The 18933-nt window shown below is 39.1% G+C and overlaps 1 protein-coding gene across 4 annotated transcripts in view; it reads right to left on the bottom strand.

Annotated features, from left to right (window-relative positions):
* Positions 1–1271: 1271 nt before the first annotated feature.
* FBXL20 (F-box and leucine rich repeat protein 20) overlaps positions 1272–18933 on the bottom strand; it is a 97794-nt gene continuing 80132 nt past the window's right edge. For all 4 annotated transcript variants that reach the window (XM_064271131.1, XM_064271133.1, XM_064271132.1 and 1 more), the window contains 8 exons: positions 17938–18064; positions 16626–16700; positions 12657–12787; positions 9728–9788; positions 8812–8856; positions 5070–5126; positions 3546–3758; positions 1272–2140 (listed from right to left, as the gene is read on the bottom strand). In XM_064271131.1, the coding sequence (XP_064127201.1) occupies positions 2033–2140; positions 3546–3758; positions 5070–5126; positions 8812–8856; positions 9728–9788; positions 12657–12787; positions 16626–16700; positions 17938–18064 (817 nt within the window). In that variant the 3' untranslated portion in view covers positions 1272–2032. The remainder of the gene's footprint in view (positions 2141–3545; positions 3759–5069; positions 5127–8811; positions 8857–9727; positions 9789–12656; positions 12788–16625; positions 16701–17937; positions 18065–18933) is intronic.

The following is an 18933-nucleotide window of genomic DNA, read 5'->3' as shown; positions in this document are numbered from 1 at the left end:
TGATCTGGCCATCTAATATTATCAACCACATCTAAAAATGTGTGTGTGTATCTGTACATGTGAGGTATAGTCAAAAAGAGTGAGTCTTACTTTAAAAAGTATATTCCTTATAAGATAATTTGAGAAGAAGATAAGGATAAGGGGGAATGAAAAAAAAGTAATTTGAGCTTCTCATGTGGGTAGAACAAGGACCTGAAGTATTAAAACAAACCCTTTAAAAGCCCTGATCGCGAAGGGCAAGCATCAAAAAACATGGTGGACTGCATATTAATGTCTTAAAAGCCTCCCCACCCCAGTTACCCTATTAAAAATCACACAAGGTTTCTAACCTCAGGCTTTAGAAATCTATTTCTTGTGCTTTAGAAACTCATTATATTTCCCTCACCGTCCATGATTTTTTTTGGTAGGGAGGCTTCTTCTTGGATTGAGCCATGGGCACTGAATACTCTATCTTCAGCTCTGGTGCCCAGGTGACCAGGCTGGACAGAACAATGAACCTCTGCTTCCTCTCAATGTTCTCTCACAGCTGCCCCAATATCTTCACCTAGTTACCCTTGTATTTCATTCAGGGGAAGTCTGGAGCAGAAGAGAGCTATGGCTGACAGGCCTGAAAAGGTTCTGGCCTTTTGAGGCTCAAACATTGGATATGATACCATCAACACTGAAATACAGTTGCCCAGTTGTTATAGGGCCATTTCTGTATCTGTGATGAGCTGAAATGGGGGCGGGGGGGAGGATGGAGAGAAATGGACAGGCTAGACTGTACAGCTCCTCTAGCAGTATTCCTGCTAAAGGAAAAAATCTAACCTCACAGACACAGGTCAGAGATGCCACTGATCACACCTAGATTTCAGGGAAAGATAAAGTTAATCATTAAAGTCTGAGCTTGGGTGGTGGAGGCTGTCAAGCTGAGTTTTGGGATTTACCAATATACTCTCTACTAACAATGCATTTCTCTCTTTCCTTATTCTTAGTGGAGTTTGAGAGAATAATGGGCATATCATGCATATATCATATATCACAAGATCTAATAGGAACCAGAAAGTGAAGTTTGTTTTCATCAAAATAGTTTTAGCTCAAATTTTTTCTCATAATCTTTCTTGCTTTTGTTGGTTTCCCTTCAGACTGGCAAAGATTCAGGCAAGATCCCCTAGTGGTAAAATTTAGAATTAAAAAAATATTTATTGAATATGTCTCTTTTAAAAATGTCTGGTAACCCCAACTAATCATCCAAAATGCAAACTGTAAACACAACAACAGCAAAAGAGTAACAATTGAATGTGAGTAAGCAGACTGAATAGGTGCAGACTGAGCAACAGTGCAGGAGGGAGCAACAGAGAATGGAAGACAGGTACACAAGTGTGCTGGAGAGTGACAATTTGAGTGAATAAGTAATCACATTTGGACCACAGTGATTTCAATGCAACCATTTAAGAAACCTCTGGGCCAAATATTAAAACACAGGAGGAATGGATGGGCCTTCTTTGTGAGCATGCTTAGCATGTTGGCATGGGAACAACGAAGCACAAAAGCTCTGCGGTCATTTTACAGTGGATGGCTGCCATTTCTAGGATGCAAAGAAATTTCTCTCTGGTCCCTGGATACATCATATCTTGTTTTTCCATGCTTTCCTTGACCCTGGAGGACTGCAGCTGTTGTTCCAAAATCCCAGAAATCCCTCAACAAAATAAAGAAAATGCAGTAGCAGTAACACTGGGTTTGCTGGAATGCCCCCTTCCCTCTACCTTGGCCTATGATTTTCTTCTGGGTACGTCCAACAGGAATGGTCAAGTTTTACCAATCCACTTGATAAATAAACCAGCACGGACTTCAGTCCCATGGTCACAGAGCTAGAGTGGAAGGGGGTGAGGGTATGTATGTGTACGTATGTGTGGTTCTGGGGATCTGGACATTGCCCTCACTTTGTAACCCTTTGCCCAGAACGCTGGGGTCGCTTCCACTGGAGAGACTCCACAGTAACTCTAGAAGTGTCATTAAATACTCAGTTCACCAAGGTTGACCACCTCCATTGTCATAGGATGATGCAGCATCTGCAGAAGCGCTGTCTGCTGCCCCCTACTGATGGGGGTGGAGTGACAGGTGCGAAGTAGGCGTGGACTTTAATATTGGGTAAATGGGTCTGAAACAAGACAGAAACATTACTAAGAGAGAGGGTTTCAAAAAAAGAGCAATGTTGCTTTTCAGAAAAACCACCAAGGGGATGAATAGACATGAAAGCAGGGCAGAGGCTGGGCAACGGTCAGGTAGTTGAGAGGCCTGCGCTCTACTTTGTACCATGCCAAGTTATTCTAAATGACTAAATCAAGCTCATATAACTTTGTTTGATACCTGGTTCCATAATTATAAAACTGGGGGAAAATATCACACCTATTCCAAAGAGATTTACAGAGGATAAAGACACAACTTGAAAGAAACTATGAAAGCTTAAATTATCTTTTTCCACGTCATTGTAGACAATGTTTTCTCTATTTAAAAAAACTCATTATCCTCTTTTAATAACATGCTTCTAGTCTTTACTAGATAAATAGTTTCTGAATACCTACTATATTCAAGGCACAGTGCTAGTTGTAAATAAGAGGAGTACAAAGATGGTCAAGATGAGGAACCTGCTCTTAGGGAGTATAGTTTATACATGCATATAAATACCTAAATCAAAGTGAAACAGTGCTAAGTGACTTGAAGAACCAGTTAAAGACTCCTGGGAATTCAGAGACTGAAGAGATTCTTGACAGCCTGGCAGGTCCAGGAACCCTAGTGTAAGTAGGTCATATATGAGGGTCTGGTTGACCTGTGACTCTTCTCTTTTGGTGTGGAAGAAATATGGCTTTCCCATTGTAGTTAGCGCTGTCTTTTACGTTTGAGGTGAGAGGAGGAACGGAGGCCAAGTGGAACTCAAGATGAGGCTTGGTGCTCCTTTATGTGCTCTGGGATCACACGACTACTGTGGATTTTTCAGAGGTCGGTGCTAAGGGCCTAACTAAGCACAGTGCCTTCCCCACAGCAGGTGTGAAGTAGATGCTCCAGTAAATGTCTGCTGAACTGAATGATCTAAACACAGAGTCATCCAGCCTTCTACAACCCTTTTCGCTGAGCATGGATCTCTCCAGTATGAAGGATGGGGCAAAAGCAAAGGTAAAAATCTACTTGATCCATTTGTTGTCTTAAAACACACAAAAAAAAGGCCAGGAAAAGGGTTTGATTTGATGTAAAAGGAAATACACACTAAACTCTCAAATCCCACTTAACCAAATATCTTCTTTATGTTATTTCCTTCTTTCTTGGCATGTGCTTTTTTTTTGACTTGGGGATGTTATTAAGCCCTATATATCATAAGAAATTTCCATCTGAATCACAGCTAGAACTATCTACCTTTAGGTTTGTTTTCCATTTTTCTCTCCTTGCTAAATGTCTAAGTAAAGACAAAAATCCCAGGAATCTAAATCTGGAAGAGAAAAAAGAAAAGAAACAAAAAAAGAAAAAGTGCTGAAAACACCAGAACTAGAGAGTGACGCAGCCATCTTTACCCTGAGTCTCTTGATTCCAGCCCGTGTGATTTGCTGGCAGTCATAAAGTTCTATCCGCTCGAGGCTGTGACAACTCTTCAAGTGCTCCAGGGATGCATCTGTGATTAGTGGGCAGTTGTCCAGCTCAATCACTTCCAGCTGGTCATGGGCGCAGGCCCCATTTCCCAGGTGACGAATTCCATCGTCTGTGATCAGCTCACAGTGAGACAGACTCTGCAGCCAAACAGAGCAAGGAAGGACGCTGAAATATTTTATGGCATTCCTCTAGCAAGAAGTCTGTGTTATGTTAAATCAGAAGAGATACCTTTCTAGTTTGATTTTGATGAATATGGAGCCATAACTAGATCCATTTGGTGGAAAAAAGAAAGCAAAGTAGAATTCTGGGGTTCTACTTTTGGCAATCAATGCTGGACCTTTTCTGTGTGTGATTCTGAGTATATTTTGTGAATTCATGTAATGACTGTGAGATAGTTCACAAACAAGTAAGACAGCCTTAAAAATTATAAATTATAAAAAAATAAAAGTTAACATTTTTCTTTTCTATAGTACTGTTGCTGTTGTGTGTTGTTGAGTCAATTCAACTCATAGCGGCCCTATAAGACAGAGTAGAACTTCCCCACAGGGTTTTCTTGGCTGTAATCTTTATGGAAGCAGATCGCCAGGTCTTTTCTCCCATGGACCCGCTGTTGGGTTTAAACTGCCAGCCTTTAGGTTAGCAGCCAAGCACTTAACCACTATACCACCAAAAAAAAAAAAAAATACCACCAAGGCTCCTTCTAAAGGAACTAGTGGGGCTCCAACTTTTCCTGCACAAAATTTTCTGGAATTTAGACTAAGTATTGAATCCCCGGTACAGGGGCGTGCCCACAGTTCACTGACTAAAGATGATTCTTACAGCTACTAGGTGTGGCCATCTCTTTACATAATCTCTTCTAGTCCTATTTCATCAATTTTCTTTAAATCTTTGGTTCCTTCATGTGACACTCAGAATGATTGACTCCATCTTGTACATTATGGTGCCAACAAACACTCAAAAGTCTGGATACAGAATAAACCCCAAAAAAGATACAGAATAGCTGATTGAAATGCATTCCTATAGTGTCACTGGAAGGAGCAGAAAACAGAACTCCCTTTACTGAAGCCTTAGTTGGTTTTGTTTTATACGAATATTTGGTAACAAGGTAAAGCAAATTGTATTTTGGGCCATCTCATGCCCTGGGTCTCTGGGAATTTAAGGATCATTCAGGTTGGGGTGTATTTCATGGGGCGGGGGGGAACTCACACTCTCCACATCAGTTTTCAGTCTCCAAGCATTAGTATAGAAAACACAGAATATTCCTAATTCCTATCTCTGCTTCACTCTTCACTTAGGTCCTCCCTTGGTTCTCTTTAAGTTGACAATTTGAGAAAGATCCCTTCCCAAAACTGTAGCCAGACACTAAGAAGAAAGCAAGAGCTAACTATAACTAATGATAATTTTGATTAAATCCAATAAACACATGAAACTTTCAAAGTCAAACTCACCAACACTTGAAGACGAGGACAGTGTATAGAAAGTTGGATTAACGTGCTATCTGTTATCTGAGAGAAACAAAAAAGTTTATTTTAGGTATATTTTCAAATAAAATCATAGGTCCTACCCTCATTCCTGACTATATTTCTATCCTGGCCCCCCCGATAATCAATCATCAAATAACAGAATCTTAAGATTGAGAACCTGTTCTGTAAGAATTCACCCACACTAGGCATAAACACATCCAGTCATCTTTGGTCTTCATCTTTGGACAGACCTGTTCCAAATTCTTCTGTTTTTGAAATAAGTCAAAATCTGTCCCATTGTAACTCCCACCCAGAGGACTTTGTCCTACCTCCTTAGAACCAACACAGAAAAGAATGATAAGATACTGTTTCTTGAAAAAAAAAAAAAAATTAATGTAGGAACACTCTTAAATCTTTAGATATATGGCCTGTATTTATAAAGTACGCAACAACTCAGAATTGATAACTTGGGTGGCAATTATTTTCCCCATGGATGGTAGAAAGGGGCTACTGGAGTCTGGAACACCCAGGTAGGAAGTCTTTCACAGTTATCTTATGACTAAAAGTAAATCACTGTTTCTTTTCAAGATTTTCTCCAATGCTGAGATTATTAATTTTTACTACACATAGCTTCACAGGTACTAAGAAATGGAGGGAGGGGGCATGAAAAGGTTAAGTGCATCACTCAGAAGGACAAAGACTTTTGGGAAGGGCACAGAGGACACTCAGCCATGTGTAAGAGATGGAGGGATGTTTTAGTTAGCTGCTAAGTAGTGTCTGGACAGCAATCAATTAAAAAGTAAAAAGTGGCCTCTACAGTCCAGAGGAGCCCTGGTGGAGCAATGGTTAAGTGCTCAGGTTGCTAACCAATAGGTAGGCAGTTTGAATCCACCAGCCACTCCCTGGAAACCCTATAGGGCAGTTCTACTCTGTCCTATAGGGTCACTGTAAGTCAGAATTGACTCCACGGCAATGGGTTTTGGTTTTTTTATAGTCCCAGAGAGGAGCCCTGGTGGCACAGTGGTTAAGCATTCAGCTGCTAACCAAAAGGTCAGTAGTTCTAACCCACCAGCCGCTCTATGGGAGAAAGATGCGGTAGTCTGCTTCTGTAAAGATTTTAGCCTTGGAAACCCTGTTCTACTCTGTCCTACAGGATCACTATGAGTCAGAATTGACTCAAAGGCAATGTTTTCTTTTTTTGGTTTATAGTCCCAGAAGTATCTTCCCTTCTTTATTTTTACCATTAAAAAAATTCTGTTGCAAATGGGAAAAAATATTTGTGAATCATGTATCTGATAATGATTTAATATCCAGAATACATAAATAACTCCTACAACTCAATAACAAAAAAAATCTAATCAAAAAATGGGCAAAGGCTGAGACCAGAAGAACAAGATGGTGCCTGGCTACAACCAATGACTGCTCTGACAGGGAACAACACAACAGAGAACCCCTGAGGGAGCAGGAGAGCAGTGGGATGCAGATCCCAAATTCTCATAAAAAGACCAGCCTTAATGGTCAGACTGGGACTAGAAGGACCCCGGCGGCCATGGTCCCCAGACCTGATAGCCCAAGACAGGAACCATTCCCAAAGCCAACTCTTCAGACAGGGATTGGACTGGAATATGAGATGGAAAATGATACTGGTGAAGAATGAGCTTCTTGGATCAAGGGACACGAGACTATGGCATCTCCTGTCTGGAGGGGAGATGAGAGGACAGAGGGGGTCAGAAGCTGCCCGAATGGACACGAGGAGAGAGAGTAGAGGGAAGAACTGTGCTGTCTCATTAGAGGGAGAGCAATTAGGAGTGTAAAGCAAGGTGTATGTAAATTTTTACATGAGAGACTGACCTGATTTGTAAACTTTCGCTTAAAGCACAATAAAAACGAATTAAAAAAAAAAAAAAAAGAAAACAAAAAATGAAGAACAAACAAAAAATGGGCAAAGGACTTGAACAGTCATTTCACCAAAGAAGACTGCAAATAGTTAATTGTTGTTTTGGGCCGTCAACTCGACTCTGACTCATAGAGACCCTAGAAGACAGAGTAAAACTGCCCTCTAGGGCTTCCTAGGCTGTAATCTTTATGGGAGCAGATTGCCAGGTCTTTTCTACCACTGGTGGAGCTGATGGTGGGTTCCAACCGCCGACCTTTTGGTTAGCAGCTGAGCGCTTAACCATTGTGCAACCACGGCTCCTTCAAAATGGTTAATAAACAAATAAAAAGATGCTCAACATCATTAGTCATTAAGGAAATGCCAAATCAAAATCATAAAATACTTCATGCCACTAAACTGGCTAGATTAAAAAAGAGGAAAACAAACCAAGTTAGGTGAACTTTGTTTATTTACTAGTATCAAAACTCTCCAGGTCAAGGGAAACATTCAAACATCTTCTTCATGGCCTGAACATTTGGGCCTTTTTCTCTGTAATGGCAATCTTACTGAAGGCACATATTTTCATTTCTACCACTCGTCTGTCAGTTTGTTGTACTGTGGTGGCTTAAGTGTTGCTGTGATTCTGGAAGCAATGCCACTGGTATTTTAAATACCAGCAGGGTCACCCATGGTGGACAGGTTTCAGTGGAGCTTCCAGATCAAACCAGACTAGGAAGGACCTGGTGATCTACTTCTAAAAAAAACTGGCCAGTGAAAACCATATGAATAGCAGTGGAACATTGATGCAAAAGGCCTCTTTAAAGTGTAAAAAAGCAAAGATGTCACTTTGAGGACTAAGGTGCACCTGACCCAAGCCATGGTATTTTCAATCACTTCATATGCATACAAAAGCTGGACAATGAATAAGGAAGACCAAAGAACTGATACCTTTGAATTATGGTGTTGGTAAAGAATATTGAATATACCATGAACTGCCAGAAGAATGAACAAATACATCTTGGAGGAAGTACAGCCAGAAGAATGAACAAATAACGTCTTAGAGGAAGTACAGCCAGAATGCTCCTTAGAAGCAAGGATGCTGAGGCTTTGTCTCATGTACTTTGGACAAGTTATCAGAAGGGACCAGTCCCTGGAGAAGGTCAGTCATGCTTGGTAAAGTAGTGGGCCAGCGAAAAAGACGAGCCTCAAGGAGATTGACTGACACAGTGGCTGCAACAATGGGCTTAAACAGCACCGACTGTGAGGATGGAGCAGGACAGGGCAGTGTTTTGTTCGGTTGTACACAGGATCACTATGAGTTGGAACTGACTCGACAGCACCTAACAACAACATTTTTACGCCTTTTTTATTATTGTACTTTAGGTGAAGGTTTACAGAACTAGCTTCTCATTAAACAATTAGTACACATATTGTCTTGTGACATGGTTACCAATCCACGACATGTCAACACTCTCCCTTTCTCAACCTTCGGTTCACTATTACCAGCTTTCCTGTCCCATCCTGCCTTCTAGTCCTTGCCCCTGGGCTGGTGTGCCTCTTTGGTCTTGTTTTGTTTTATGGGCCTGTCCAATCTTTGGCTGAAGGATGAACCTCAGGAGTGACTTCATTACTGAGCTAAAAGGGTGTCTGGATTTTATACTTCTTTAACATATACCATGAGCATTTCACCCCTGCCTGGTATGTCTGGAGGGCACTTCACTGAGTGGAGATTCAGCAGTGCTACAAGAACTACACACAGTGCCCTAGAGTAGAAACTTGAACATTCTGATACGCATGTATTACACATATTTCTATCACAGTATATTTTTGAGTAAAAATCCACAATCTTACCTGGACACACTCTTCCAGGTCCATCTTTTCAAGTTCATGGCAATTCTACAAAGTATAAAACCAAACATTACAGTGCAAACATTTTAAAACGTGAGAAAAATTCAAGGCTAGAAAACTAAGAGGTAGTATTAAATATACTGATGAATTTCAGAGTTGCTGTCATTCTAACGTCTCCTCTGTCTTATTCCATTAATAACACGCCTTAAAAGACCTTGATCACAGTGGGATTTCTCAAGTACTCCATATTTAAAGTATCTAACATCTTATAAGTCCAAGAGAATAAATTTGCTGAATGCTAATACTGGGCTAATAGAGAATCCTTTCAACTATATTTAATTAAAATTATTTCTTTGAGAGAGAGGAAGGCATGCTTTATGTCCTCATTTAGTTATGCCATGTGCAGGCCCCACCCAACTGGCATTCCATTAGTCTGCCTGAAAGCAAATGTTCTTCCCCATGTTTCATTACATTGGTCAAAAGTAGTATAATTTTAAATACTATTATACAATAATTTATAAACCATTCTAAGTATTAAAATATCCTGGAGAATATAGAAAATTCCTTAAAATCTCTCCACTTAAGGCCAGGCTTTTGTTTTTTTCAACATCAGTCTCATCCACCACACACATATCAAATAATTAAGTAAACTGACTACTTCTTTCACAAAACACCAGGAAGTCACTTCTAAGTTTAATTTATTATCTTATGAAATTGTGGAGAATCAAGTCTCATGAAAGAGCAGCATGTTCTCCAAGGCATGTGTGCATTTTCAGAGAGTAGCATGAGAATGCTTAGGAACACTGGCCGTAGCGGGGTTCACCCACGTCTCATGCTGCCATTCCTCATCTCCCCTGGTGCTCATTCTTCTGAAATAAAAATTCAAAATAAATCTATAGAGCCTGGAGAAAATACTTACCCTGGCTAGAGTGGTAAAGCCCACATCTGTTAATTGAGAACACCTTGCCACTTCTAATATTCTGTTAAAAAAAAAAAAAAGTGCAAGTCAAGTCCTTGGTCACTGAAAACTGAGTTTATTAAAACAGCAAGAATTTAAGAAAACAACCTCCTATTCCCTAAGGACTACATACTACAGAGTGATATTAACAGCTAAGCAAGTCTATATACAGATAGATCTCTCCGTTCACTTTCATGGGATCATCATAAAGGAGTCCTGTAAATACCACCACATTTCAGGGTGATGCAATCAAAGAACACAGAAGAACATAAAGGAAGCTTGTAGTTAATGCCAAAATGCATGAGAAATGCCATTTAAAAGCCTTCTTGATGGCATACTCCTCACCCCCAGAGGGCAGCCTGCTCCTAGAAAACAAAGGAAATGGAGATAAATACTCTGTTTCAGTTAATCTGTTGCTGAAGTAAATTATTCTTTTTCCCTATTTTACCATGTAGGTTCATTCAGATTTCAACAGCTTCTTAAAGATGCTATGGGCTGCTTAACTAAAGGTCTGTCCCAAATATGAAATTCCATACTTATATATAAAAAACACACTTAAGCTTCCTGCTCCTTAAGCTTCCTGCCTCCTTTAGATTCTCAGGGAGGCCCAAAGGAGAGGGAAACTAAGCGGGCAGCCACTTTCTGAATTCAACAACGGCTAAACACCACCTAAATGCCAACCACAGGATCAGGGAATCAAAAGTAGCTCTTTTCCATGAAAAGTTTGGTGACTTCTGCACAACCATACCAAAGAACACTTACATGTCTGCTTACAAATTACTTACTACAGAAGTTGAAAAAGATTAAATTATAAGAAATCATTATCAACTAAAAATCAGTAAGAAATGAATGTTATATCTAATGGGAAAGCATGATCCGAATGAAATACACGTTTTTAGTTAAGTATCATATTTGAGAACCTTTCCAGTCTAACAATAAAATGAACTATAAAGGAGGACAGAACTGAAGACCCCCTCTCTTAAAAAAGGTAAGGTGTAATATTTTTAGGAAGTCCCTGAGTAGTGCAAACATTTTTAATGCACTTGGCCTACTGAAAGTTTGGACGTTTGAGTCTACCCAGACGCACTCTGGAAGAAAGGCCTGGTGATCTACTTCCAACAAAATCAGCTGCTGAAAACCCTATGAAGTACAGTTCTACTCTGACATGCATGGGGTGGCCATGACTCAACGGCAACTGATTTTAGTATTTTTAGAGTAGAATGGTTACTTTCTTAGCCCCAGAAAAGTACTCTACTCTAGGCTTTGATATTACTAATTGTGACCAACAAGTCTATGCTCTATTAAGGAGTTTTCACACTGTAGGCAAAGCTTCTTTAGACAATTATGTTTAGGCCCACTGACAAAGTGATTATGAAAAAAAGTTTTAGAAACTTTTATTGGTTTACAATGCTTATTACATGTAAGACAAATGGTTTCTTGGTCTCTGGAGTTCAAATCCTTGCTCCTCCACTTACTAGCTAGCTATAAGACCTTGAGGAAGTTACTTGACCTCCTGGTGCTTTGGTTTCCTCATCTATAATATGGAGATGAAAATAATGGTTATATCATGTTATGAGGATTAAATGAATTAATGCTCATAAAGTACTTAAAACAATGCCTGACGTACACAGTGAAAGCTGTGAGAGCTGGAACTTGAAAGGACTGCCTCTTTTTTCCAGGTCTTGGAAGTTTTCCACCTTTGACAGCATGTAGCTTTATCACTTTTCTGTTGCTCATTTCAGTGGAAAATATTTGAGTTTTCCTTCTCTGACGAATTTCCGCCTTACACGGTTTCCAGGGTTTGCAGGTTTTATTGTAATAAATACTACATAAATTTAGTTTTAAAAGACAAAAAGGTATACGGGAATCATCCCTACTCATTACAAAATAGTATGTTGTGTTCCTACAGAATCAGAATCAATATGGGATTGAAATCATGTGCATGCTACACAGCATTCTTCATAAATATTCAGCCAATACCATATTGAAGAGCCATAGAGAAATAAGGCTTAGTATTAGTTAAAAAAAAAAAAAAAAAAATTATTTTACTAAAAGATCACCAGCACAAAAGATCCTCCTGTACGTTTTTTTTTTTTTCTTTCTTTTTAAATACCCCATTGTTATGTACCTGGCAAAGAGCCCTGGTGGCACAACCGTTAAATGCTTAGCTGCTAACCAAAGGCTGGTGGTTCAAATTCACCAGCTGCTCCATGAGAGAAGAAAATCTGGCGACCTGCTCCATTACTGCCTAGGAAACTCTATGGCACAGTTCTACTCAGTCCTGTAGAGTTGCTATGAGTTGGAATTGGCTCAATGGCACATACAAAAAAAAAACCCACGTACCTGGCATCATTAAACCAAAAAAAACTTGTTGCCCTCGAGTCGAGTCCGACTCATAGAGACCCCATAGGACAGGGTAGAACTGCCACATAGGGTTTCTAAGGAGCGCTTGGTGGATCCGAACTGCCGACCTTTTGGTTAGCAGCTGTAGCTCTTAACCACTGTGCCACCAGGGTTGGTTTTTTGGCATCATTAAACCCAACCCAGTGCTGTCGATTGGCATCATTACTACAATATAAATGACCACAAGGTGAAATACATGAAATCTATGAAAGCAGTAGTAAGAGAAAATGCCTTTACTTCCTTCACTAATGAAATAAAACACTGTTTTTCTTTAGTATGAATTGCAACAAGTAGAATACAGGGATTGCTACCCCTTGGTTCATACCAATTACATGTAATCAAATAAGGTACAATGGACGTAGATGGGCAGTTGAAACAAGTCACCTGATAGTGTCTACCTTAAAATTTCAAGGACCCAAGGAATAAATATGGATGGGAGGCTTCTGTTCCTTTTCCTTATTTTTTGAGCTAAACAAAAAATGTTTACCTAAGCCGTGGGCAGTTCTGACCTAGAGCATTCAGGATGGCATCTGTGATGTTGGAGCAGCCGGAGGCACAGAGGGACTGTAATTTATGGCACCCTCTGCATATAGTAATGAGACCTTCATCTGTGATTTGCTAAAAAACAAGAGCAAAAAAACCATAGATTTTAGTAACTCAGCAGAAATAAGAGGAAAAATATTACATCTGTGAAAACAAGCACCAAAAAGAAATCAGGGCAGGTTTACCATTAGTCATGTAGCAGACCTAAAAGAAGATGACTGCACTTTGTTTCTTCCTTTCAGTTCCTTTTGATTTAGCCTCCAAGAGAATCTGTATCTGGTGTAGAGGCAAGAAGCTGTAATGGGGCCCATTAACTTAATGGGACTGGAAATAGCACAGGGTGCATCACAGCGTAGGCTCAGCTAATTGATTAAAAAAAATTTTTTTGTATGTATGTGTTTTAAAAGTAGAATCCTTGTCTAGAATACAGGTAATAAAAGCAGCATTTTAATAGTAAAAATATACTTACAAGTTTAAATTGATACTGATAAGTTAGAGAAAAAAATGAAACAATTGCATTCCTGTATCAGCCAGAGCATCCATTTTATTCCTATATTTTAGTTTTATAATGTAAAGAACATCCTATTTTATGGGGATGAACAGTTGTATCCAAACAAAATACATTTTTGTATATGCTTTAAATATTTTAAAATGAAAAAAGAACACACATTAAAAGATATTACATATAAACCTCTTAATACGTTGGATACTACGAGCACTTTTATTTGTCCTGCATGATTCACTGATTTTGTATAGGCCTCAGAATAAAGCTCTCCTGTCATTTCTGTTTAATCAAACAGTATCCCCTTAGGTTTCAAGGATAACTGAAAACAAAAACAAAAACCCAAACTTTAAACATTCACGGCTTACATCAGCATGTTCTCAGTATCATGCAACCAAAATATAAATATAAAACAGATACCAATGAAGCACACACACACGTGGAAGTACCTGAAAAAGTGCAAAACGAATGCGACTAGACAGGGATAACCGAGAGGTAAAGGGAGAAGCAGCAATCAATAAGCATGCAGGTCAGCAGGCCTTATGCCACACAGTATGAGAAAAGCATTATAGGGCCCTGCTGCCTTTTTCTTCTTATGTTTTAAAGTCTATAACATTACGGAGGAAGAATGATGAGGGAAGTCACACTGCCAATACTTTAACCTAAATATTAAATATAGTAAAATTTACTAAAATTTTACTTTTAAACCATTCCAGGAGCCAACTCTTCAGACAAAGATTAGATTGGGCTATAAAACATAAAATAACACTTGTGAAGAGTGTGCTTCTTAGTTCAAGTAGATACGCAAGACTAAATGGGCAGCTCCTGTCTGGAGGAGGGATGAGAAGACAGAAAGGAATAGGAGCTGGGTGAATGGACATGGGAAATCCGGGGTGGTAAGGGGGAGTGTGCTGTCACATTATGGGGGTTGCAACTAGGGTCACACAAATAAATTTTTGTAAAGGAAATTAAGCTGTAATCTTTCACCTAAAGTACAATTAAAAAAAAAATTACTTTTAAGAAGAAGAGATTGAAGAATGTGCTTAAGTCACTTCAATAATTTTGGGCAGCAACATGAAGTCTCATGCATGTTGAGAATCATTCATCACACTGTAGGGAAGGAATGACTTGTGTACTAAGATTTGGGTGAAGGAAAACAATAAAATATATATGACAGAACTAGTTCTTTATGCTTACCAACTGTGATTCCTGCCTGCTGAAAAGTAAAAGAAACCAAACTAAACCTGAAAATGGGATGTATGTATTTGTGTGTGTGTGCATGCACATATGCAATATGTGTGTGCATGGTGTATATCAATGTCGATTCCAGCGCACAGCGACCCTACGGGACAGAACAGAACTGTCCCACAGGGTTTCCAAGGAGCAGCTGGAGGATTTGAACTGCCGACCTTTCGGTTAGCAGCCAAGCTCTTAACCACTGTGCCACCAGGGCTCCTTATATAGATAGTGTGTCATTTATATAAATTCATATATATACATGTACATAAAATAAAAATTAATCATATCATCTGAAGATGTTCAAGTTAAGTTTTTTCTAGTACTGCAAGATGATGTAAGATTATGTTTACAACAGTTGTGCTTCCTCTCTGTTGTTACTGTTAGTTGCCACTGAGTTGATTCCGACTCATGGCAACCTCATGTGTGCAGAGTAGAACTGCTCCATGGTGTTTTCAAGGCTGTAACCTTTTGGAAGCAGGTCACCAGGCCTGTCTCCTGAGGCACCTCTGGGAGGATACGAACCAACAACCTTTTGGCTAGTAGTCAAGCACTTAACCATTGGCATTACCCATGGACAACTTCCTATCTAGAGGCATGTATTTCAGTCCCATAAATGACATTAGGCAAATTTTGGTAGTAATATTTATGGTGATCAGAATTAATAAGAAGGAATGCCACTCCTTTAAATCAATCTCCAGGTGCCTCCTAAGCAGCTCATTATCAGCACCATCCCTCAAGGGCCAAAAGGACAGGTCACTTAAATTGCATAACACATGGACCTTTATATATCACAGTCCCTGGTGGTGCAAAGGTCCCTGGATGGCACAAATAGTTTTCACTCCACTACTAACCTAAAGGTTAAAGGCTGGTGGTTCGAAGCCTGATGATCTGCTTCCATAAAGATTACAGCCAAGACAATCCTATGAAGCAGTTCTACTCTGTGACACATGCACTCATCACGAGTCACAATTAACTGAATGGCAAAGGGTTTTTTTCTTCCCCTGGGTGGTGCAAACAGTTAACATGTTTGGCTGCTAAACAAAATGAAGGTTTGAATTCACCCAGAGGCGCCTTGGAAGAAAGGCCAGGTGATCTACTTCTGAAAAATCAGCCACTGAAAACCCTGTGGAACACAGTTCTACTCTGATACACATGAGGTGGCCATGTGTTGGAGGTGACTTGAAAGTAACTGGTACTGGTATTATATATAACCCTTAAACTAAATAACCACTACGCTCTCAAGTTTCAAGTGATCAAATAAAAAGGGGAAGGTATAAGCAGAAGGCTTAGCCCAAACAAGAAAAACCCTTATCAACTTTTTTTCATTGCAATGAGAGGCTCTCACCCACAGGTAACGTTCAAGGCAAGAAAGAAAAGCTAAACGTTTACTGCCAATGTTTTGGGCCCCTTGAGTAGTTCCAGCAAGTTCTCTGAGTAAAATGTACAGGCTTGGGGGTAAACAAAAAAAGTGTATGGACTGAACAAAGCCAAATGCTAACTAGTAACGCTACCTGACAATCATTTAAAGGGTATAGCTCGCTTGCCAAGAAGCCCTGGTGGCGCAGTGGTTAAGTGCTAGGCTGCTAACTAAAAGGTCAGCGATTCATATCCACCAGCCACTCCATGGGTGAAAGATGTGGCAGCCTGCTTCCGTAAAGATTTACAGCCTTGAAAACCCTATGCGGCAGTTCTATACCGTCCTAGAGGGTTGTTATGAATTGGAATCCGACTCAAGGGTAATAGGTTTAGTTTTTTGGTTTTAGTTTGCTTGCCATCTGTTTAGATCAGTAGTTCCCAAGAGTAGGGTTGTGACACACTGACACATCTTAATCAATTATAAAGTATGATTGCAAATAATTTGTTACCAAAATATTTTAAATACTAGAGTTTGTGAAGGATTTATTTTTAAAAAGTAGATAGTGTTCTTAAGCAGAAAAGAAAGGGGTGAAGTTACAGTTAGCTCTGTCTTATCTACCTACCATACTGTTTATCTCATCTATGTCAAAGACCCTAGACATGGCTACTGTCAAGCAGGTAAAGAGTCGTTTGTGTGTCTACTGTGTCCCCAAGGGTTTCAGTGGAAAAACCACTGGTCTTACTGACTGAAACTCTTACAATAATACTACTGAAATGAATTACTAATACAGTATAGTCATGGGAATGACTGCTTACTAAGCAAGTCTGCAAGTTCAAAGTCACCAGTTCAGGGCAGTGTGCACCTATGTACTTGAGAGCTTCATCTTCTAGCTAGAAAGATAAAAAAGAGAGAAAAAAAAATCACTGACATGGTTTTAAAGGAGAAATATTTCAGAATTAATACTTTCATCAATACAGTCTAACTATAGCCAACCAAATTTCAAAAGGAACAATGAGCCAGAAACATTACTATGGCTATCAGTTTTTTCATCAGTTCTGACCATATAAAAATCATATTATTACCACCAAATTAAGGAAAAGATTAAATCAACACTGCCTATTGTTTATGGATTTTGCTTCTGATAAATTAAATATGCCTCGTAGTATTTTTGCTGAGGAATTATGAAGGGTATAACAATTTTCATATTTTTATACCTCCTATAAAGTGTTTTAAAAACAAATTTTGGGGCACAGGAGCTGAGAAAGGAATCCACAGTGTTTATCTGCTGCTGGAAGATCAGTGCCATGCTCACAGTGCTAGGAACAGATGGCAACTAATTGATTATAATGACACACTCCAGTCAATGTTTTCCAGGACCCCATAAATAACCAGAAGCTCGAGCTGTGGTTTTAAGGCCGGCAGACTTCCAAAGCCCCGCTTTAAATAATGGGCCCCTTCTACCACGGCAAAAGAATGAGGACATTTTTAATGGAAACCAAAGCATGAAATCTGAGAAACCATTGATAAAATAAAAATCTAGCCCTATGTTGTCAATCACTTCTAAATCCACTCTTCATCATTTCCTTTCAGATGCTACCTAGTCAGTTCCCCCTTTTCACTGTAAAATACCGAGAAAATAACATTTTTAACGACAAACTATGTTGGATTTGTAATGCGACGGGCAGGAAATAAACATCCACACTGTAAAATGTAGGTAGCTATGTACTTGGCACATTTCAGACAAACTTCTGGTGGTTAAACAACTAATGGAAATTGCCAAGACTGCTTTCCTTGCCTATAGTTGAAAGTCTCAGGCAGTAACAACATAGCAGGTTTTCTTTTCAGTACAGATAAAATTGCAGGAAACCCTTCTCGCCTATGGTGTATGCTCAGTGTGATTTCTATCTACTCACCTCGCCTCTCTCTAAAAATCAATTCTGCAAGGAGATATTCATTTTGAATCAGATGTTAATTCTTCTTATATTCTTTTATTCCAAGGAAAATAATTTTCAGTAATCATGTGTCTTTGGTCAATAATATACAACTAACATTTCTCTCAAGCCTTGGGGCTGCTGACCCTGAACTCAAGGCTCCTCTGACTTTCACAAGCACTATATGGAGTATTACCTGTGTGCAGCCTTTCAAGAATAAGGCCTTGAGACTCCCACAGCCTTTCACTAGTGCTTGTATGCCATCCTTGGTTACTTGATCACACCAGGAAATGTTCAGTTGCTCCAACAGTGGACATCCCTCACTTAGGATAAAACAAAATGAGACAAACGTATGACTAAATTCAATTCCAAAGGCACTGAAGTTTCATTTTATTGGCCATTTAGCAAGGAATGGATACAGGCCCATTCTTTCCCACAAGAACATACATACTTAATATAGATTTAGAATATAGGCAATTCTACAGCAAAAAGAAAAGCTAATTCACCAATGTGGTGTTCATGTGTGCTACATCACTAGTGAGGTCATTTCAAATTCAATTTAACCAGTTAGCACAAAGCATAATATTGTTTTTCAGATGTGTTAGATTTTTATGGAGCTTTATACTTTTCAAAATATATTTGTATCCTTTTTGCACTGATCATGTATCTCAATGTCTGTAGATACGGAATAAAATTAAATGACTTGTTTAAGCTCAGAGTATAATTAGTAAAGAGTTCAGATTCAAATCCAGATTCCCTATCAATTAATTCTTTTACTTATCAAAGTAATAATAAGGACTTTTAAACTTTTATTTAAATAGATTACAAAGGATCTATATATTTCCTTCTCTGTGATGTTTCTAGAGTATTATTTCTGTAAGCTGACTTTAGAATATCTTGTGTTCAACTTCTGCCTTTTATCAAATACTAGCTTCACTTTTACCCTTTCTGCTCTTATTAGTTTAGTTTCACACTTGGGACATAAAAGAATTCCAAGCTTTCTATGACATTCTTTGGAAAACATTGCTTAAATTGTTTTAAATATGTAATAATATTCAGGAGATCTAGGTCCTTTGTTCCTTAACATTAACGGTGTGACCTCAAGCAAATCACTTTAGGAAGCCTGTCTAGACCTCCCTTAGTCCAAGATTAGCCAAGGTACTATTTCTGTATTCTCCCAAAATCGATGTAC

This window comes from Loxodonta africana, chromosome 18, assembly GCF_030014295.1.
Source record: "Loxodonta africana isolate mLoxAfr1 chromosome 18, mLoxAfr1.hap2, whole genome shotgun sequence".
Lineage (NCBI taxonomy): Eukaryota > Metazoa > Chordata > Mammalia > Proboscidea > Elephantidae > Loxodonta > Loxodonta africana.
This window is presented reverse-complemented; position numbering and strand designations above follow the sequence as displayed.